Source organism: Pipistrellus hanaki (assembly GCF_964339955.1).
Source record: "Pipistrellus hanaki genome assembly, chromosome: 16".
Taxonomy (NCBI): domain Eukaryota; kingdom Metazoa; phylum Chordata; class Mammalia; order Chiroptera; family Vespertilionidae; genus Pipistrellus; species Pipistrellus hanaki.
The window spans coordinates 6,176,759-6,199,787 of record NC_140518.1 but is presented as its reverse complement, the minus strand read 5'-3'; the positions used below and the strand labels follow the sequence as shown (position 1 = coordinate 6,199,787).

Sequence of the window (23,029 nt, the reverse complement as noted above, 5' to 3'; positions counted from 1 at the left end):
TAAATGAGGCAACTCCAAAGATATTGAGGCAACATCCAGAGATATCTGAATGAGCCTGTTGGTTTTTTGTTGTTGTTGAAAATTTTAATATATTTTTATTCACTTCAGAGAGGAAGGGAGAAGGAGGGAGAGAGAGAGAAACATCAATGAGAGAGAATCATAGATCTGTTGCCTCTTGCACGCCCCGCCCCTGGGGATCAAACCCACATCCCAGATATATGCCCTGACTGGGAATCTAACTGGGAACCCTCCTGGTTCATAGGTCGACGCTGAACCACTGAGCCATGCTGGCCAGGCAAGCCTGTTGGATTTTGAGCAGCTGAAATTTGAGAGTAACATTCCAACTATGAAGCGAATAGAGTATATGTAAACTTTCCAACCAGCCCCAGTTTTCTCCATTCAGGTCTAACTGACAAGGTTTTATAAACTCAAACCCTTGCTTGTCTTGATTCTCCTCCAGGGTCTGCCACTGGAGTCCCAAGCTTTACAGCAAGATGGGCAAAAGCGCCCAACTTCTGAAAGGTGCCCCTCAGGTTTTTTTCTTGGGTGGGAATTACACTGAGACTTAGTTCTGCGCGATCCCACTCCTTCTCCTTGATTATACGCAGGCACACACGAGTATTGACAGCTATCCCATAACATGAAACCGGGCAGGGGCGGAGTGTGTACACATTCAGAACGCTGCCCTCCGTGCGGAATGGGACGGAAACAGGTTTCAGCAGGACTGTGCCCTCTAAGATGAGGGGACTTACGGGGAGCATGGGGAGAGAGAAATCTGTGTTCTGCGCCTTCAGGTTAGATTTCATGAACAGGGAGGATTGCTGTGGAGCCTCCACGCTCCTCGCAGTCCACAGGTGGCCCCACATGGGGTTATTTTTCAGGGAGCTGTGGACGCTTAAATGCGCACACTGTTTCGTGCATGTGGTGAGGGAAAATCGTTCTCTCCCAAGACACCGCCGGTACAATTAAAGAGCAGATGAAACCAGGTAAACATTCAAGACCAGGCAAGCAAAGATACAGGGCCGCTTGTGAACTCCGGGGTCTTCTACGATGCTACTGTGTGCTCAAGTGCATGCCGTGGTCTTGGGCAGAGAGTCATGGGAGAGGGTCCAGAGGGGAGCCGTTTCTCCTCTCAGCTCTGCACATCGCCCCAAAGCGAAAGAAAACCAGCCAAGGGGCTATGCGGTGCCCCAAAGAGGAATACAGTGCCCTTCCTCGATCCTTTCTTTACTTTTATTTAAAGACAAATGTGGCCCTGACTGGTTTGGCTCAGTGGATAGAGCATTGGCCTGCGGACTCAAGGGTCCCAGGTTCGATTCCAGTCAAGGGCATGTACCTTGGTTGCAGGCACATCCCCAGTAGGGGGTGTGCAGGAGGCAGCTGATTGATATTTCTCTCTCATCAATGTTTCTAACTCTCTCTTTCTCTTCCTTCCTCTCTGTAAAAAAAAAAAAAAAAAAAAAAAAAAAAAAAATTAATAAAATACATTAAAAAAATTAAAATAAAGACAACACGTGGCCCGGCTGGCATGGCTACATGGTTGAGCATCGACCTATGAACCAGGTCATGGTTTGATTCCTGATCAGGGCACATGCCTGGGTGGTGGGCTCAATCCCCAGTGGAGGGGGAGATGAGGAGGCAGCCCATCAATGATTCTCTCTCATCATTGATGTTTCTATCTTTATCTCCCTTACCCTTCTTCTCTGAAATCCATAAAAATGTATTTTAAAGACAGCACATGGGTTCATTTCATTCACAAAGACATTTATGTCTGCACCCTGAAGCCTAGACCAAGAATCATTAGCAGATCAATTGGATACCTGTTTTCTCAAGAGTTGAAGATCCCTCCCATTCAGAAGCCCAAGTCCTTTCAGCCCTCCATCTGCTACAACACTCCTGGTTAGTTACCACTTGCTAATGCGTGTTAAGAAATGTCTACCTAAAACCGGTTTGGCTCAGTGGATAGAGTGTTGGCCTGCGGACTGAAATGTCCCAGGTTCGATTCCTGTCAAGGGCATGTACATTGGTTGTGGGCACATCCCCAGTGGGGGGTGTGCAAGAGGCAGCTGATCAATGTTTCTCTCTCATCGATGTTCCTAGCTCTCTATCCCTCTCCCTTCCTCTCTGTAAAAAATCAATAAAATATGTTTTAAAAAAGAAAGAAATGTCTACATCCATTTTCTGAATACACGCAGTGGGCAGACTTCCCGTGACTCCTCATGGGGACTCTGGAAATCAAGCACACTTCATTCTCTAAATGTGACATGGAAAAAAAGATATATTTTTTTTTTATGTATTTGTAAAATTCAGGAGCTCTCATAACCTTGAGGGAAATTGGTCTTTGTTCTTGGAATATTACAGGCACATTGCATAAATTGTCTGTTCCAATGAATACAGAAATAGAACAAAGAGTGTGCACATATAGCAGCTTGAAAAATGATTTCATATTACTTGTTGTTCCGCTTCTGAAGCATTCTACAGAATTGATTGAAGAGATAACTGGAATATCATCTTCCACAGCTCAGCTCTTCATCCTCCCCATGACGTCTTTGAAAAAGGCCGTTTTTAAGACACAAGACTCAAGATATTTATTTGCTCAGCTCTGAATTCAGGAACATTTTTTAAAAAAGGATTCTCAGTCTCTGTGAACATGAAATCTTCAAAATATGTACTTCATTTACCTCCACTAATTATCTATTCAAAATGAGCATTCATGATAAACTCCTAAAGTAATTCATTCAAATGAGTTATAGTTACAAATTTAATGTACAGGGTGGGCAAAAGTAGGTTTACAGTTGTTCATACGGAACATAAGACGAGAATTAATAAGCAGTAACACAATGAGAACTCTGTGTTTTGCACACTCATAACTGTAGACCTACTTTTGCCTCGCCCTGTATACATTTTTAGCTAAGTCAAAATTTAGCTATGAAACCCATGATAACCGAAGAAAATAGGAACATCATGGACAGAGAGCAATAGAACATGCTACCTATGGGCTGCCTTATTGAATACTTATTCAAGTTTCAATATAAAGCTGTCCTTTGAAATCTGGGAGATTCTTACAGGGTGATTTTCAGGTCTGGACTTCTCTTAACTTTGATAAAGGAAGACTACTTATTTTCTGCTTAAACTATTACATAGGTCTCCCTTCCCCCTCCATTAACTTCTTCCAGCTCGTTCCCATACCTCGCTTCCCCTCCCCCGAGACCTTCACCAGCCCGTTGACTGTGTCCATGATTATCCATATATGCATACAAGTTCATTCGTTGATCTCTTCCCAGCCACCCTCCCCTGCCTGAGGTTCAACAGTCTGTTCATGCCTCTGTTTTTGATCGTCATCTTATTTGGCTCATTAGATTTCACATATGAGTGAGATCATGTGATACCTTTTTCTGACTGGCTTAGTTCACTGTCATAATACTCTCCAGGTCTATCCATGCTGCTGAATACTTATTTTCTGTGTAAGTTCTTTAACTCACTATGATGGGAAGTAAATATTTTAGATAAAAACTATCTAGTTTTTAGATAAAAACTATCTAGTTTTTTTTCTTTTCTTTCTGGTTCTTGTGGGTCATTTTGCATAGATATGAAACAATTTTTAAAAAACATAGAATTAAGCAATAAATCTTGCTAAAAGTTTCTCTATTTTAAAATACTAATAAAATATCTCCAATTCATGCTTAAAGCCCCTTACTGTTTAGTTATTAGATTAATTAAGCTGCTGGAAAACATATTTTGGTGATTTAAAAAAATATACCTAAAATAACTTTTAAAATTGAGTTACTTAATGAGTTAAACAATAAAATGGCAGCAACAACGATAATGGTTACAAGACAAAAGTTGATACAAAGGCAATGAATGTAAGAAATATATAGAGATAAAATGAAGCATTTAGAATATTAAGGTACTGATGCATTCAAAAGATTAGAAAGAGCCAAAAGAATGTTCTCCGTATATCCTATCGAATAAAAGAGCAATATGCAAATTAACTATCACTCCGTCACAAAGATGGCAGTGCCCATAGCCACAATATGGTGGCTCCCAGTCCCCTCAGCCTCGTTGGAGTCCCCCAACCCTGGGGGTGCTGCCGCTGAGAGTGGGCAGCGTGAGTGACCTGGTGGGATGTTTGCTTTGTCACTGCGGCGACCGAGGGCCTCTGGGCCGCAGGCACGGAGCAGCCAGGATGGGACACTTGCTTCGTCACCACAGTGACACCCCGGCCTCGGAGGGCCTCTGGGGCATGGGGCCTGGCCCACAGCCTCCATGGCCAAGCACAAGCCGGGAGAGGAGACAGCAGGCCCGCCTCCCACGGAAGCAGCGTGGCTCCCTCTAGGCTCCTGTGGAGACAGGGAGCTCCTGGTGGCACGCTGTGGTCCCCACCAGCTCTCACAGAAGCGGTGGGTGGCCTCCTGCACGCAGCCTCCTGCACGCAATGGGCTACTAGTTTCTTTAATAAGATATATAACTGATCTTGGAAGCCTGACAACTCTTTTCACCTCTCATTACCTACTAGTACACTCCCTGCTGTTTGCTATGTTAATCTATGACATTATCCAGCCAAAGGCCTGTATACTTCATGCCTGAGCTATTCAGCTGCCCTTTGAATCCATTCCTCGCTGTGGAATGGCATTGTTTTCTCCAGATGGCCTCCGTTTCCTCTAAACAAGCTTCGGACAATGTTGTGACTTGCTACAATCAGAAAATATTTCTCTTCTCTTTCCCTCCCATTAAACAAAGCATTCCTAGTCCTATTACCTTATGACAATGGTAACGTTCTTCTAATTTTAAAGCTTTCTTATCTCTCCCAGTGACATCCCAGGGTTCTTCTATTTCAAATACATTATCGTGATTCTCCAGGAGCCAATGCCTGGACACCTAACAGAAATAATAATACCCTCCTGCCTCCATAGCCAATGGCCGTTGACATCGAAGGCACTCTTCTTCAAGCTTTAGGTGTATCCATTCACTGAATCTTCTCTGCTCCCCAGGAGGTCAGTACGATTTTCATCACCTTTACACAGGACAGAGTGTAATGGAGACACACAGATTTATTTTGGACTTTATAAGTCCTGAATTGAGCTTGTCCTATTCATAACTAATATAAAGTGAAGCAAAATGTTACAAGGTTACTGGATCAAGTTGACTCCTCCAATGATGATAACCATCGAAGTAGGAACTTATAGATACAGGAGTTAATAGAGGGATGTACTTCACATTTGAGGTGCCTTTTTACTCATATTCTGCGTTACAATGATTTTTTTATTCTAGCTTGGTAGATGGCCAGATGTTATAATCATACGCTGCTTCCTTTTTTTATTGTATCCACGAAGTCACAAATTTATATTGTGGATGGACTTCAGTTTCTCTCAACTGAGATGCACTTTGGCTTGGCACCTTATTAAGCTGGAGTAAAAACTAATATTTTGAAGTCTATATCCTTTAAAGATTTTTTTTTTACACAGCATATTTTATTTTAAAAAATCTTTATTAGGTCCTTCCCCCCCCCCCCCCCCACCATTAACCTCTTCCAGCCTGCTCCTGTTCCACCCCCACCCCCGGGCTCTCACCACCCCATGGTGTCCACGGATTTACACAGTAGCTAATCAATGATTTTCTCTCATCATTGATGTTTATTTCTCTCCCATTCCCTTCCTCTCTCTCTCTTAAAAAAAAAAAAAAATAGGTCAACCTCAACCTTAACTGTAACCTCTTTAGGGTAGGAAACCCAATTGATAAAATACCACTAAATGTTCATTATATCCTCAAATAGCTACCTTCTAATAGGATATAATAACCTAATATGTATAAAATACTATTTATTTATGCAATATATTAATTTAGAACATATTAGAATCCGTTGTTTTTATTAGTTTGGCCCATTAATAAAATTATTAGTCTACCCACTTTAAAAGAGAATATGGAAAGTCAGTAGTATTTGCTGCTTATCTGCCATATGCTGTTACTTACAAAAATTCCCTTTGGACACTCATCCTAATGTAACAATTAAGAAAATGTTAATTTATCAGGTTATCTCTAGTTATTTCCATACCATGGTAGTTCAGTTTCCTAATTTTCTGTGGATTTGTGAACATTTCCTACAACCTGTATGTATCACCTATCTAAAACATTTCCCAGAATATTTTATAGTTGGTTTATTTTTTTTGTTTTGTTTTGTTTTTTTTTAAAGCTAGCAGGTCAGTATGACCTGAATTATTCAGGTCTGTGACTGAGGCCTACAGCCATCTATTAATATCGATGTAAACAGATCAAGGAGCCTTGAAAGGCACAACACTTTGTCCTATATCAGTGTTTCTAACTCATCCTCAGATAGCACAGCATTTACTGAATTGTCACAGTGTGTTGGCTCAAGTACAGAGTATAATGGAGACACACAGATTTATTTTGGACTTTATAACTCCTGAATTGAGCTTGTCCTATTCATAACTAATATAAAGTGAAGCAAAATGTTACAAGGTTACTCTTTGCCTGGAAAAGGCACAATTTTAGGGCATTTATTAAGAGCTTAAGAGACTAGATTGGATAGCCTAAGATTAGACTGGGTAGCCTAAGACTAGATAGGATAGCCTAAGACTAGGTTGGGTAGCCTAAGACTAAGTTGGATAGCCTAAGACTAGGTTGGATAGGTTAAAATATGGAGCTAGGACTCAGAAGACAAGTGAAATAAGGTTTAAATCACATTTTTCCATCTTGTCCAAGTAAAGCAACAACATGGACTAATGATAATAAACTGGGATAAATTGGGACAACCTATTTCACGGATACAATGATGTGGTGTACGTGGAAAGAGCTTGCAAACTTTAAAATATTGCAGAGATGTTATTAACATTGCCTACAAGATTTTCAGCTTCTCAGGCCAGGGATTATTATCTGTCCATTTTCTTAAACCTATATCACACCTGTCACAAGTATAGGTCTTCCTTTCTATAATGGGTCATAATAAATGGGGTGCTTCCCTCTTTATTTTTCCTTTGGTCCTTGGAAAAATACAGGCATTGCCTCTATTGGATATTTTGATTTTTTTTCTCAATCCTTCTCTAGTTCACAGACCTAGTATTTAAACATACTAGGACTTGAATATCCTAAGAGATACGTAGGAAAAGTAAAACAGATGGAAAGTTAGATATACTCAAGGAAAACTGAGAGTTAGTTTTTTCTTATCTTTTGAGGTCCATGATTCTTACAACCCATGCTTAATTTAATGATTCTATGAAGAAATATTTATAACAGGCTTGCTATTTATCGCCTGCTGTGCTATATAGGGTCTCTATCTTGTTCAACAGTATTCTGAAGGATTTTACAGTATATTTGTGGACTGAAGACTTTTGTAATAGAAACAGTTCAAGTACAGGGTATTTGGAAAAAAAACTAAATCCCCTTGGAAATGCATTAATCAGTAACTGGGATTTATAGGAACATGTAGACAAGATCCATTTGTAAATCAGGGTTTGGACACTTATCCTGTAAAGGACAAGACAGTAAATATTTAAGGCTCTGTGGCCTAGACAGTCTCTGACACATTATTCAGTTCTATTGTAGTTCAAAAGCAGCCATAGACAATGAATAAGTGAATGGACTCAGCGGTGGTCCAATAAAACTTTATTTACAAAAAAAGAGCAGGCATGATGAATTTGGAGCATGAGCCATTCTTTGACAACTCCCATTATAAAGGAATTCTCCCAGCTCTTTCTGTAATTGAATAAATGTTCAGTGTGCACCTTTCATGGCTCCAAGGCATGAATCAATCACCCTTGACCTTTGTAATACATCACCTTTGACAATGGAAATGGCAGCTACGACAAGATTCTTCATTCCTTTAAGGCTGATCATGAAGGCACAGCACAAACGTGGGGTTCTGGAGAGGTTCTCTCTGGAAGAAGTGACAAAGTGAGATATCTGGGAATCTGGGTGCCAGGCTGCCATTCTTCTTGATCACCCTGTATAATGCAAATCAGCAATTAATTCTATGCGGAATGAGGAATGTTACAGAGGAGTTCCAAATGGTAAGCTGAACCTCACATTTAGAACACGACCTTTTATTTGGCTTTCTGTAGAGCTCTGACTTCTTCAGACTTTCAAAATCCAAATAGGGCAGGATCAGAGAGGAAAATGAGTGAGTGTTACATGAGAAAAAGGAATATGTGTACATATATACACATGTGTAGCTCTACCTACTAGATATCAGCACCCTCACCCCCACCCCCTTGGTTACGACAACCAAAAATGTCTGTAGACGTTGCTGAATGAATCCTGGGTGGGGAGGAGGGGGACGATGTAGGAGGGGAAAATGTTATCACTGGTTTTAACACCCTAAACCCACCAGTTTCCCCACCCCACCTATACCTCTCGAGTAATTCTTGATGGCCAGTCTGACTGAACTTTCCAAAAATCTAATCCCTGTAACCTGCCAGCACAGGGCCTTCCACAGGTGTTCTAGTTTCTCTTGCAGCTGGAATCTAGTTTACTCCCATCATTGGAATCTAGTTTTTCTAGATTAGCCATGGTCATAGGTCCTGTCCTTATCTATTCCATCCATTATTTCAGCATGCATCTGAGCGCCTACTATAGTCTATCAGGGGTCTTCAAACTACGGCCCGCGGGCCACATGCAGCCCCCAGGGGAGTCTGATCCTGCCCGCCAGGTTTTTTGGGCAGTGAGTGCAGCCAAGGTGTTACAGTAGGAATTAGTAGTTCATATAGTCCAGCCCTCCAGATCTCTGAGGGACCGTGATCTGGCCCCCACTTTAAAAAGTTTGAGGTCCCCTGGTAGATACTGGGCCCTGGGCACACACATCTCTCTCTGGTCCTCAGTAGTCCCGTCCAATCTTCTGGGGGAGACAAATGCCTACGTGAACACCTGTCAGCCTTATGATGAGTGTCCCGAGAGAGGTGTGTGCGGGGTGCTATGCAATTAGGGAATATATTTCATTCACACTGAAGGTGGTCACAGAAAGTGGCCGAAAGGGAAGTGCCAGCTAAGCCAGCCGTAGCTTTGAGGATAAATCAGAATGCAGTAGGTAGAGAGAGGACGAGGCTTGCAGGAAGAGGGAGTAGTGTATGGAAAAGCAAGGAGGAAGAAAACCTGGCTTCCGGCTATCGCATCACCATAGGGAGAGGAATGAAGCTGGGTTATGAGCAGGTGCCAGGTCTTGAGGAGCCAATGAAACCAGGCGAAGGGGTCTGCAGTTGATCTGGAAGGTTAACTAGAAGCCAGGGGGTGGGGGTTGGGGGGTGGGGAGAGAGTGCATTAACCTTGCAATTTAGAAAGACCTGAAGTGCAGAAAATGACAAATATGGGGGCTCCGAAGAAGGCGCTCAGGCCCCCCTCGAGATAAACATCTGGTGTACCGTCCAATCGCGCCAGATGTCACCCTTGTGAATCCCAACGTGGGAGGGATTCTTGTCCCAGGAACATTGCCACAAACTGGCAAGTAGACAGGCTCCCGGAGGGACAGCCCCTTCTTCCACAGAGGGGACCTTCAATCACCAAGGCAAGAAGGAACACCCTTTCCTCCAGAATCTAGGGCTTCCCAGAGATGCTGATTTCCCGATGGAAATGCAACACACTGTATGTTTCCCAGCAAGAAAAAAAAAAAAATGAATAAAGCTTCCTATCTGTAAAGGTATGGTTCGGCTAATGTATGGGTCCAAGGAGTGTTGCATGCCCGTGTCTCTGTGCACTGGCTGGGGAACAGCTCACAGTTTCTATGGGAATATGAATTTCAGGCTGACTTTCAGAACCCAAGCCATTTGCCAGCAGTGAACTGCACATGCCTCGGCAGGGAATGTGCGAGCAGAAATGACAGTAGTCAAATGCCCCGGACAAGCTGGGATTAGAACTCTTCCATCCAGAAGGGGATCTGGAGCAAGAGAAGAGCATAAAATGCAAATGGAAGTGAGCTCTAGGCTGTTCAGGCCCAAATCTAAGCGGGTCTGCGTGCTCTCCGAGGGCCTGCCACCCGGCAGGTGCTCCGTCCGTGTTCGGAAAAGTGAGGAGATAGGAACACTGCAGTGGCCCTCCGCACCCACATGCCCGCTGGTTCGATGAGGCGCAGGAAAGCAAGGACGAGACAGGCAGCATGGACTTGCCCAGGACAGTGAGGTAAGCCAGCAAGTCCCTTTCTCTCAGGAGCAGAAGCCATAGGAACCCGAGGTGACTTTGATTACTTCATAATCATGTCAGTAGCGGGGTTCAAATTAAGTGAGTCCCATGGCCTGTTGTGACTTGTCTGAAGAGCTATTTGTAGCTGAAACATGGTTGCCTTCTTCCTTCTGACTCATCCATTACTCAGAGGGCCCTAGTTTCCTAGAATTCTTTTAAAAAATATTTTTTTTATTGATTTCAGAGAGGAAGGAAAAGGGAGAGAGAGAGATAGAAACATCCATGATGAGAGAGAATCCTGGATCAGCTGCCTCCTGCAAGCCCACAACCTGGGCATGTGCCCTTGACCGGAATCGAACCTGGGACCTTTCAGTTTGCAGGCCAATTCCCTATCCACTGAGCTAAACCAGCTAGGGCTTCCTAGAATTCTTCACGAAATTTCAATCGGAAGGGCCCCATTTTGCGTTTTCACTACTGACCTGATCCATCTGTTGCCTCTCCCCGTGGCAGCAGGCAACTTTTCCTCCCCAAAGCAGCGCTGGGATGAAGCTGTGGCCTCTTTTCAAAAAGAGGGTTGGCAGACACCTGCAGAATCAAGTCCAAACCTCTAGCCCGCAGAGCCCTCACCTGTATAAATTCCACCCACCCCACCACCTGTGTGGACGAGGACATCAGTATGATGTCCTTAGTGTTTCTTAAAGAGACGGTCTTCATTCCTTCATTCCTCTATGAGCGCTTGGCTCATACCCCAGAGGCCTGGAATTCTCAGTTCTTCCCCCTCTGCCTTCAGAGCGCATTTCTGAGTCTGGTCCTACTCGGTGCAGTAGAAGTCTGAGCTGATTTCAGCCCCCTCACTCCACTCCTTGCCTGGAATTATTCGATGTCCTCCATGGGCAATAGGGACAAGTCAGGCCCTCGGAAGGTGCCTGGCACATTTTTCCGAGCTCAACAAATGTCTGTGAATTTCGCTGAAGAAATTCAACAGATCAAACATTGGACACTGTGAAATTAAGATCATCACCCACTTTCTCCCTCTGACCAGGACTCCTCCTTTCCTCCCACCCCCCAAGTGAGAAAAAGCATCTAAATATTTCAACTTTGATCAAGTTAGCTTTGATATATAAAAAGCAGAACTTCCTCTTGAACCACAGAAATATGAACTCCCACTCCACCCACCGCCTACTCTGGCATTCAGGTTACTTGAAATATCAACGACCTGGATCATTTCTCACTAACGAAAACGTTCATCCTCCCTGCCGTAGCAAAGGTAACCAACCTTACCTCTACCCAGCCACGTCACCAACAGGTCCTCCATGCGAGGAAAAATGCTTTTAAAAATGGAGGTGTGAGGATCAAGCACCTACAGGCAGGAACAGAACAACAGGTGCTGCCTGCAAACGCAGGACACCCAAGCGGACCTTCGGAGGGAGCCAAAAGCTTTCAGCCAACATAATGCTCTTCAATTGTTGTTTCAGGGGCTTTTCGGTAACAAAAATTCCCCCTCCCCTTGGTCTTAACGTTTTTTCCGCTCACCACTTACTGAGTGTCTGACTTATCTGAGCCCGATCTTTGTCGCGGGCAGTCATCTCGCTCAGCGACCGAAGCAACCACGTTTCCTTAAATCAGAGCCCGATGGACTCTGCCCGCGAACTACATTACCCAGCGGACCCCGCGGCCTTCGCAGGAAGGACGTCTGCGCACAAGATACTCAGTTCCAAGTTTGGAGCTTTTAGCTGCCAGCCCTGGCCCATCATGTAGCTGCAGCACAGCCTTCCCTAACGTTGCAACTGGGGGAAAAATCACTTTCCAGTCTGTTTTGCAAGGTGTGCATTTCCATCTTGATTCTCTGAAAGTCCATCTGCTGCATCGGTCAAGAGAAACTCCACTTGCATGAAGATTGCACGCCTGCAGCTTGCATCTTTGTTGCAAAACTAGCTACAGAAGAGAAGCAAGGCAAAGTCTTTTGTGCTCCCCTCCCCCATCAAAGGAAAGGGGAAAATGTCTCAGTCGAAAGGTAAGAGCCTATTTGCATCCATTGCAAAAATGCAAAGGGCTGTGCATGCATTTATGAATGCACGGATGCAATTTTCGCCTAGCGATTGCATATTTAAGTTTGAGGTTTTCCACAGCTCAGTTGCATTTCCTGTTTAGTGTGTGTCTTTTTTTTTTTTTTCTTTCTTTCTTTTTTTTTTTTTTTTGCAGACACAGAGAGTTCCTGTAAGGCAGGGCTTGCAGTTCAGCTGTGCATTGACGTTATTTGCATTCTTCTGCTAGGATTACTGAGCTCTTTCTGCCTTTTGCACAGTCAGGAGAGATAGAGCAGGTTGGTAGCGTCTAAATGTGCAATGCTTTATGTAATTATAAAATTCTTTGGTGTGCACGCATATTATAAGTAATTTTCTGTGCAACAGAAATGCAAACTTTTTAAAAGTCTGTGGGTGAAGATGAAAGGTAAAACTCGAGTTAAAACTAGTAGGAAATTAATGTAATCTTATATTCCTTTGGGAATGAGCCGTCGCTGTGCCAGTATTTAGCTAAATTTCCATTGATACGCTTTGAACATGAAGCAACTTTTGATTTTTTAAAGGAAGTAAAGGTGAAGTGTGCATAAGGGCATATTACAAAAAAAAAAAAAAAAAAGCAGACAAGGAGTCTTTCTCTTCGGAGATTTTGCACTTTACACGAATTGCTTATTGACTCACAATATTTAGAAGCAGTAATGAGGACACTGGTGTTTTACGTCTTCCCATTTGGGAGACACTTCGCAGCTTGGTAGGGGGAATATTGAGAGAAAGCTGTGCCTGGAAACATTACACCCGCGTGGAGGGACTGTCCTGTTTCCTTACCAACCATAATGAAATCTTTTAAGTGTCATTGCATATATTTAGTCCGTTTTAACAGGTCAGGAGTTCCGGGTTATGGTGTTTTGTTTTGTTTTATTTACTGTTTTTTTTTTTTTTTCTCTTCTGTTTCTTTTTCCTTTTTTATTTATTTATTTTTTTCCTCACACGGTTATATTTTGGAGGCTTAGGATCATGCTGGGGAGGGGATTAAAAAAATAAGATTCCTGACACGGCATCAGAGAGGGGGTGCTGTCAGGTGTTCTAGGACCCTAAGCCATTTGTTTCAGAACAAATCCTTAGCCATAGAGAGCAGGTATGCCAGGGAGAATGTCTGAGTGACGAGGTGAGTTGCACAGCAGGTAGTTAGGCTACCTGGGGGCACTGGGTAAGGCAGCATGCAGGGTAAGCAGGAGGGTAAGAGCTGGTGAAATGAACGCGTCTCCTAAGCTTTCTGCCACTTTTTTTGGTAGCGGTTGCGCCGCTTTGTAGTTCTGCTGGATGGGAATCGTACATGTTAGCCCACGAAGCAAGTGATATATGTTCTCAAAAGTTCGAGGGAGGGCTTTGTTTTCCTTTGAGATGAAGAGAGCATGAACATCGAAAAACCTGGGTGCTCAAGTACCTAGGCATTGGCCTTTGAGGGGCAGAGGTCCTTTAAGAAAAGGGGGAACCTACAGCCTCTTAATTGATCAGAGAGGTAACAGCTTAGAAGGGATGTTCCATGCTTTGTTGTATGAAAGAGATGGCATCTAGTGAGGTTGTATTTGGAATAAATTCACTCATTCATTCAATCCAGTTGTATAGTTTAGCATTTGTAGAAATATATCATGACATATATGTATATACTAGTATATGAGTAATATAATATAATATAATATAATATAATATAATATGTATCCCCACACACTGCGTAGTATTTGAGTGCATACAAAAGTATTTAAAATATAGTCGTTTGCATCAGGAAACTTGCCATGAGGTTGGTGAAAGAAAGCATGCATTGCTGGAAGCCAGCATGTCATTATGATACAAGATAATCGCATAGCTCATGAGGAGAAATGACCAAAGTTGGAGTTGAAAGATCCCTCTGGGAGATAGGCAGGGAGATTTCAGGAGGAAAGTGGTGTTAGTCACAATCTTATCTCTGGACCTCAGGGTCTAAACCAAATCAGGTTTCTATTTGCATTTTTGGGGGCCCACTACTAAGGCAGAACCAGTTTTCGAACTGGGAAGCTAAAAGAGATACTAGCATGGCCTTATGCTTCCATGATGGGCATGCCCGCCATAAATCAGGTAGCTTTCTTACTTGGGTTCCATTTGGAAGGTACATCTGGTGTGAACGTGGGGTCCCTGCCCAAAAGGCGCAAGTCATTGATAAAAATAAGTAGGTGATCATTTCAGAAACGACGAAGGAGCCCTGGCCTGGATTTTTAAATGTGGAATTGGCCTCCTTCAGCTATGGTACTCTCAGAGGGCCAAGACGTTTTTTATTTTTTTCTCAATACCAAACTTCTCTGTAATCCTAGAAGCAAATGAAATGGGAGGAAAAGTGAAAGGTGGATCCAACCTCTTAGCACATGAAGAATTTAACAACATGTTGAATGCGAGGCCCTTTCCGAACCTTCTAGATCACTATAATTCGGTTTTTACAGACCTCTAATTTAAGGCACAGCACAGGCAAAAGAATTACAGGCTCCCTGGGAGCTGGAAGGACCGGGTTGCTTCTTTCCAAGCCTTCCCAACAGTGAGATTCCGAGAAAGAATTTCTTAAAAAGAAATGTTGTTTTCCCACTGTTGTAACGTTAGGTGGTATGCCTTTCAGCTTGTTTATCTTAGCTGTATGGGGTTGAGCTGAGATTTTTCGAATATGAAACGTGGTAGCATGCCTTTTGAGGAAATCTGAAGTGTAAGTTAACAGGAAGGGTACCCAGAAAGTGCAGGAATTCCTGCACTTTACAGGAAGACAGGCCACAGGAAAAATGTGTCATCTACATTACCCGGGAGAGCAAAACTATTGTTATCAGCCATAATGATCCGAGAGAGGGAGGGAGGCAGCAGGGGAGGGAGGTCAGGCATTCCTAGGTCACCTGAAAATACACAGAAAGTTTGCCCCCGTTCAAATGCACTCTTCCTCACCTCTTCCTCCATGCACCTTTTAAAAATACTAGCTTATCTTCGTTTAGTACAGTCCATATTAGAGAGTCCCCTTTTAAAATCATTTAAAAAGACAAAAAAAAAAAATCGCCTTTACAAAATATAGTACTGGGTCAGTCATGACATGAGAAATGCCTGCAAGGCATAATCCAGAAGCATGCGGGAGAGTGACAGGCAAGGACTTAACCCCTCCATGGGTTCTTTGCGTTTGTAATTCATTCCAGCCTGGGAAATGAGATGTGCTAATTTCTCATTCCGTGCAAATTCCTTTGTCAGGTTGTGCCAGCCGGACTTGTCATGCTTAGCCTGTAATCGGAGCCAGTATGTTTTATACGCTCGTCTGTCTCGGGACACAGAATCAGAATAGGTACCTTGGGGTTCCGGAGCTTGTTTTGTATCGGTGTGGCCTTCAGCACTAGGCAACAAGCTGCAAGTCAGGGGCAGGGGCTTGCAGGGGGCCTCTGGTGGTAACTGTAATGCTGGAGGAAATGGCTAAGATCCTCATCCCTTTGCTTTTTGCAGATTAGCCTTATTGTAACCATTTTTCCGTGTTCTAAAATCTGCAAGATCTATAAGGATTATTTTTAAAACTTAAAAAACACATGAATCATACTTGTTCATTATAGAAATATTCAAAAATATGGAAAAGGAAAATAAGAATCACCAGTTACGGTTTTGGCATATGTGCTTCTGGATTTTTTTTTCTCTATATATATATGAATGAATTCAAAATATGTATAAAATTAATTTGTATGTGGTTACCTTTCATTTTACTTCCCAATGTACTCTGAAATATTTCCAAGTTAACCTGTTTCACCATTCTTAATATCTAATTCTATTGTATTTATTTAAATAGAACTTTGGTGTTTATTAACTTGTTAAAAATTGAGGTATAATTAACATACAAAATTATATTAGATTGAAAGTGTACAACATGATTCGATATCTATCTATTATATATAAAAGCCTAAGCAACTGTTTGACTGTTTGACCGTTCGACTGGTAGCTATGATGTGCAATGACCACCGGGGGGCAGATGCTCAATGCATAGTTATGGAAACATGGGACAGACTGATGAATCTCAGAGGGGAGGAGGTGGAGGGAGGGCAGGAAGAGATTACCTAAAAATCTACATGCACAGTAGAGGACTGGTGCACAAATCCGTGCACCAGGCCTCTAGTTTGTATATATTATGAAATGATCACAAATGTAGTTAATATCCGTTGCCATATATTAGTTGGAGATACTGTGTGTAATGAGAACTTTTAAGATTTACTTTCTTTGCAACTTTCAGGTATGCGACACAGTATTATTAACTATAGTCACCATGCTGTGCATTATATTCCCATGATTTATTTATGTTATAACCGGAAGTTTGTATCTTTTGACCACTTACACCCATTTTGCCCACCCCATCAATGTGTTCTGTGTATCCATGAGCTCAGTTTTTGCTTTTTAAAATTTTTATTTCACATATAAGTGAGATCATATGGTATTTGTCTTTGTCTAATTTATTTCTCTTAGCACAATACTGTCAAATTCTATACCTGTTGCAAGTGGCAATATATTATTCTCTTTTATGGCTGTATATATGTGGAATCATATATGAATATAAATATACATATATATATGTATTCTGATTTTTTATGTATAATGCTCATAGTTTTTTATCCATTCATCTGTTGAAGGACACTTTAGTTGTTTCCATATCTTGGTTATTGTAAATAATGCTGCAAAGAACACAGGAGAGCTATTAACTTCCAATATTATGAGTATTACCATGATGATCATCCCAGTTCATATGTTTTTGTGCATTCTGTGGCTTTAGACTAAATTGCCATGGTTATCCAGTTCTTCTCTACTCTCCATTTTTGTCTCCACCTTTTAAATAGCTTTTTAAGTTATTGTAAAATGACATATACTCACTGTAAATAAATTCAAACCAAAGAGAAATTCATTATAAGGAAATAGAATCCTCATTCACACAACCCAGAGCTAATAATACCTGTTAACATTTTGATGACTATCTTCTTGCATTTGCACATACATTACATATATAATTACGCATGCTATTTTGCACACTACATATGACATTTTGCAACTTGCTTTACCACATGTCTTGGATATCTTTTCATATTTATACACATATAGTTACCACATTCTTTTTAACAGTTGCTTATTTTGATCTGTAAAACTGTAGCCATTTAATCAACCCTCACTTAGACTTTCGCATAGTTTCAGGGTTTTTTTTTAACAGCTGCAAACAAACTTTCAAGGAATACCTTGAATATACATCTTTGCACACTTGCCCTATTATGTCTTCAGAATGACTTCCTACAAGTGGAAGTGCTAGGTCAAAGGGCATACCAAATTGCCCTCCAGAGAGCTAAGACCACATTCTTATTTCCACCAATAATGCTTGGAAGTGTCCATTCCGTTCTTTTAAACATCATGGTTAATATTGCCAAATAAATTGTTCTTCGGAAAAGTTATGCCTGCTTTTCTTCATCCTAGGTTGAATAATTTTAAGAAATCTCTACTACCCTAGCTGGGTGGCTCAATTGATTGGAGCATCATCCCATACACCATAAGGTTGTGGGTTTGATACCAGGTCAGGGCACATATGGAAGGCTACCAATGGATGTTCTCTCTTACATTGAGTTCTCTCTCTCTCTCTCTCTCTCTCTCTCTCTCTCTCTCTCTCTCTCTCTCTCTCCTGCTTTCTTCTTCTCTTTCCTTCTCTCTAAAATCCATAAGCATATCTTCAGGTGAGGATTAAAAATAGTAATAATAAAAAAATAAAAATGTATCCTCAGGTGAGGACTCTACCAAGTCAATAAGAGTTATTAATACCTACTCTCATTTGCATTTCTTAGTAATAAGAAGTTGAATTTCCCCCTTTTTTGACACTTGTGTTTCATATATTTGACTTTTTTCTTTTTCTTAGAGAATGTATCTTTAACATTTTAAATGTGGGATCGAATCATTTTAAAAGTTAAGCCAGAACATTCCAAAATTGCAAAGCTTAAGTAATCATGGGTTGAAAGATGGGTTCTATGCATTTAAACAATTTGATTTCCTGGTGAGTTCTGATTTTCATTTTAACCAAAATGTCTTGTGTAAACATCACATACTTTAAAAAACTCGTTTTGTTATACTATCTGCAGCTATCGAGACCCGTATGCAAATACTAAGAAAAATGTAATGATCTGATTAACATTCCAGTCTGGGAAATGACTTACTTCTGGACATTCTGCATTTTTCAGTTATCTCTACAGATAACTGAAAGGAAAAAAAAAAAAATCAGTTTTTCCGTAGTTTTGTAAGTAATTCTTACCTAGCACATGGTCGTGGTATGTGCATTGTTGCAGAATAATTCATTTTTATTTATTTATTTATTTTTTTTAGCATCATGTGGAATGCCTAATCATGAAGGGTGCTTTCCTTTAGTCTATTCAATCTGTTAGAAAAATTAAGGTTAGGATCAACTCTGATGATCTCACAAGTTAAAGAAGTCAGTCTCACCATATGCTTAGGCTGGCCTTCCTTACTGATGTGCCTAGTTATGCATCCTGATGTAAGAATCTTGAACTATGAAAGACATTTTCTCATCCAACCATATCTTTAAAAAAAAAAAAATGAGCAAACTGATGCCTTGGAAATAAATGCTCTGCCCGAGGTAGAACTTACGTCTCTTGATCCTCTGTCTCAAAATTCTTTTCACTAAACCACACACAAACACTAGTCATCCACATTTGCAAAACATTTTTTTCCCCTTCATAATCTTCCGTATATTTCACATTTTTGGTTTTGTTTGCTTTTGTGGGGAGCAGCTTAGCAAGGGGGCTGCTGGTAAAATCAGTGGGGGTTCTTTTTCTGTGCCCAAGAAATGGCGATATATGAATCATGGTGGTGGGGTTTCTTACCAGCTCTCTGCCAAAGGATATTTTGCAAATGCTTTCATTGTGATTGCCATGGCCTACACAATATAGCTGAAGGTTTAAACCACTGTAATTGTTGTTTGCCTTTTCCTGACAATCTCTGAAAGTCCCTGCTGGGTAGCTAACATTTATTCTGGCACATCTTTGCCTCTTCACCTTTTTGAGTACTGTGCTTATACACACTGAGTGGCCAGATTATTATGACCACCTGACGCTTGTAGGCAAATGAGCCGTACACGGCATGGTATGGGATATGGAAGCCGAAGGCCTGTTCGAACACCTTTGCTGTCTGCAGTCACCAAGATAAAGCCATTTCTTCTACTGGCGCCCTTTAAACAGACTTAAAGGTTGCAGGATCCTTGGCTAAGTAACTTTCCCTTTAAAAATATACAGAACTAGCCAAAACCGGTTTGGCTCAGTGGATAGAGCGTCAGTCTGCAGACTGAAAGGTCCCAGGTTCGATTCCGGTCAAGGGCATGTATATTGGTTGCGGTACATCCCCAACAGGGAGTGTACAGGAGGCAGCTGGTCGATATTTCTCTCTCATTGACATCTCTAGTTCTCTATCCCTCTTCCTTCCTCTCTATGGAAAATCAATAAAATATATTAAAAAAATATACAGAACTAAGTTGAGTTGTCCAAAGAACCTAGTGGGATAAGGTCGAAGTGAATCTCTCCATCCTGTTCTGGTCTCTGGGGCTGGTTTGTAAGTGGCCTCTGAACTTGAGCCTCTGAAGGATTGTCAGAGGTGATCTGGAAGTTTTTAGCAGCTGGCTGTACCATGACAAAATAAGGGACTTCCCATGGATAAAACCCCCAAAGAAGATGATCCCCCACTTCCTCCTCGACCACTCCCACTGCCCCTGCTGCCCCCCAAACCCTGGGTTTTGTTGCTCATTCTGTCTCCTGAGAAGGTATCTTTCCCTAAGATGCTCCATACAGCTTGGGCTGCAGCCTTGAAACCCCCTCTTTCTACAGAAGGTTCAAGTCGTAACCCACATGTGGGAAGTCCATCACAAATCCCATAACGTAGTCAACTCTGTGCTGAGTTGAAGCATTAAATGGGTACTTGCTGAAATTCCCGTCATCGGTTTTATTTTCTATTCTATGCATCCCTTCTTAAGTTGGGTTAGGTTCAGCCCTTTTTAAAAAAAGACTATTATCTGCGGATCTAGATGCTGATTACAACCCACACCTAATGCTATCATCATCATCATCATCATCATCATCATCATCATCATCACCATCACTTATTTTATGAGTCACTTTCCACATATTATGCTTTTGAACTTCACATGAATCCTTTGGGGACAGATACAGTTATCATTAACTTACAGATGAAGAAACTGAGGCTCAGGGGAGGGAACTAACTTGCCCATGGCTGGGTAACCCTCAGCAGAGGCAGGGTACAAAGCCAGGCGAATCTGACCACAGGGACCACGCTCATAACTGGGGTTTGGGTTTCGGCAAACTACCATTCGTGGGTCAAATCCAGCCCACCTGTTAAAAAAGAATCAAAAGAATAACACTTCATTATACATGGAAATTTTATAAAATTCAAAGTCAGTGTCTACAAATAAAGTTTTATTGGAACACAGCTATGTCTACAAATAAAGTTTTATTGGAACAACATATGTATTTGTATGTTGTTCGTGGCTGCTTTTCGCCCACCATTGTAGCGTTGAGTCGTTGTGATGGAGACTATTTGTCCCACAAAACCAAAATATTTATTGTCTGGCCCTTTTCAGAAATAAAGTTTGATGGCCTTGTCCTTTATGACTGTACTTAGTCAGTGCCTGGAGTCTTTTCATGATGGGGCCTCCATATTGCATTTCTCCTTGGCTTTAAGTGGAAGTTGTTAACCTGGATTATTACTTGCTAACTGCTCAGCCTGCAATCTTGGGGACACACTCACAGGAAATGTGTGAGAGATGCTTCTGCTTAGGAGATGGGCAGGATTTGCTCATTTTCACTGAGCTGAGTGACCGGTCTCCTATAGCCCATCCTGGGGTCCTTTCCCCTCAGCTGCATGCTTCCTGCTTGCCATATATATATATATTTCTTTTTCCCCCCTTCCCATGGAGAAGCTGTTCATTCATTCTTTTCTTTGTCCCTTCATTCTCCCCTCTGGAGCCCATATTTTTGTTTAAAAAGCAAACAAACTAAAAGCAACTCTGCTGTGACCCCCGTTGGTTGCCTGGCTTTGTTGATGACGATCATGACCTGGATCAGAGGTTCCATCCCTTCTTTTGTGTGGCGTCAAGATAGAAACCTCCCTCCATGGTCAGATGGCCTCTAACTCACCCAGACACACACACACACACACACACACACACACACACACACACAGCCCTAGGCGGAACATATTTTGAGGGGGGATGAGTATCCTTTTGCATACAAAGTCCCTTCATTGTATTGTGTGCATTTCGAAAGGAAGGTCATGGTAAAGGTTTTGGAAATGAAGGAAGGAAGCAGGTGTGTGGGAGCTATGTGAAGACAGGAGCTTTGGTGGGATGAGCCTTGATGTGTTAACTGAATCCAGAATGAGCTCAGTTGGAGTCACAGACAAGGATATGCTCGTTTGAACCATCCCCAATGGCAACATCACTACAGATTCTTTCTGTATTCCCGGCACTGTGCTTAGATGCACTGGTTTTTACAGACGGTAATTCTTACTGCCTAGGGGTGTCGAACTCAATCAGAGAAGGGGCCAAAATCTAAAATCCAGCCTAAATCGCGGGCCGAATGGTTTACTGAACAGTCATAAACTGACAATGTCATAAACTGACAGCGGAGTGCAGTGATGACAGCGCGGTGCAGGCCACATTGCAAGGCCTGGCGGGCTGGATTTGGCCCGCGGGCCTTGTGTTTGACACATGTGGCCTATAGGGATTTCTTTTGCCAGCTATGGGACCCTGACCTGGAAGTCTGGTGTGGGGCTGGGACCACTTGCTTTTCTGGGCAGCTTCCCTAGAGATGACCTCCTTCCCCATTTTGTGCTGAACCAGCTCATTCCGTGCCCTGCACTCCTATGAAAGTCTCAGTGTGCTTTCTTCTTTACCTCTCTAACTGAGGACCTCCATTCAGCCATCTTTCCAGTGGTTGTGGATGATAGTTGTTCTGTATTTTAGTTATAATTTTTATGTGGTTATGGGAGGTGGTGAGTACAGGCATTTACCTATGCCACTATCTTCAAATTTCTCTAAGATTAATTGTTTTAAAGCAATAGTAAGAACATGGTCAGTGTGGAACTACACCTAACCAGAGGAATACTGACTGCAGCCCTTTTTGGCTTAGAGATTTCTCTTCTTCCTGGTTATTTCTCTGTAATTATAACAAGTGCAGTTTCCTTGAAATTGTGAATGAACCTGTGTCTCTACTGTTTTGCTCATGTGCTGGATGGAGTAGAAGGAACAAGAATGACCTTAATTGTGGTAGAGGGGGGTTTAGGGGATGGATTTTCTTTTAAGGAAATGGATTTTCTCTTGGCTGTCTCGACAACCAAAGCAGAACAGCTACACCTGCCCCTGAATTGTTTCCCATGATCCAGGTGGGAGCCATGGGAATGGATGGTGGGGATGTTGAGTGACTGCTCACTGATTCCCTCTCTCTCTTCTCCCTCTGCCAATCCCACATGGGAAGGATGGTTTAGAAAGAAGGGTAAGGCTAGAATCTGAAGAACTAGTGAGAATAGAATAGTAAGAAGTGTGGGAATCATTTTGCATTGAATGATCAGAAACAGTCTTTCTGTGATATTTGAAAACTATACACATATTCTTCCTGCTTTACTTACTCTTTCCTGCACCCTAAAATCCTTGTCCATTTGAAAAAAAATAACCCCAAAGACTCTGAATATACCTAAAGTGAGAGCTTGGATAAGGGATTTGTTCAGATCTATTCACCAGATAAATTTCCAATCTATATTTAAGACATCGTGAAAGGGGGAACTAGACAAATAAATGCAGTCCACTC

The 23,029-nt window shown here is 42.0% G+C and overlaps 1 protein-coding gene and 1 long non-coding RNA gene across 2 annotated transcripts in view; one reads left to right on the top strand and one right to left on the bottom strand.

The window, feature by feature from the left end:
• Positions 1-7,603: 7,603 nt before the first annotated feature.
• LOC311610864 lies at positions 7,604-11,752 on the bottom strand. The gene is made up of 3 exons (XR_014793016.1): positions 11,404-11,752; positions 10,602-10,707; positions 7,604-7,891 (listed from the first exon to the last, which is right to left on the bottom strand). It is a non-coding gene; the product is annotated as an uncharacterized lncRNA (long non-coding RNA).
• Positions 11,753-11,795: 43 nt separating this feature from the next.
• The window catches only part of MAP2K6 (mitogen-activated protein kinase kinase 6), a 97,152-nt gene continuing 85,918 nt past the window's right edge, over positions 11,796-23,029 (top strand). The window contains exon 1 of the mRNA XM_084862378.1: positions 11,796-12,136. Within this exon, the coding sequence (XP_084718504.1) occupies positions 12,121-12,136 (16 nt within the window). The 5' untranslated portion in view covers positions 11,796-12,120. The remainder of the gene's footprint in view (positions 12,137-23,029) is intronic.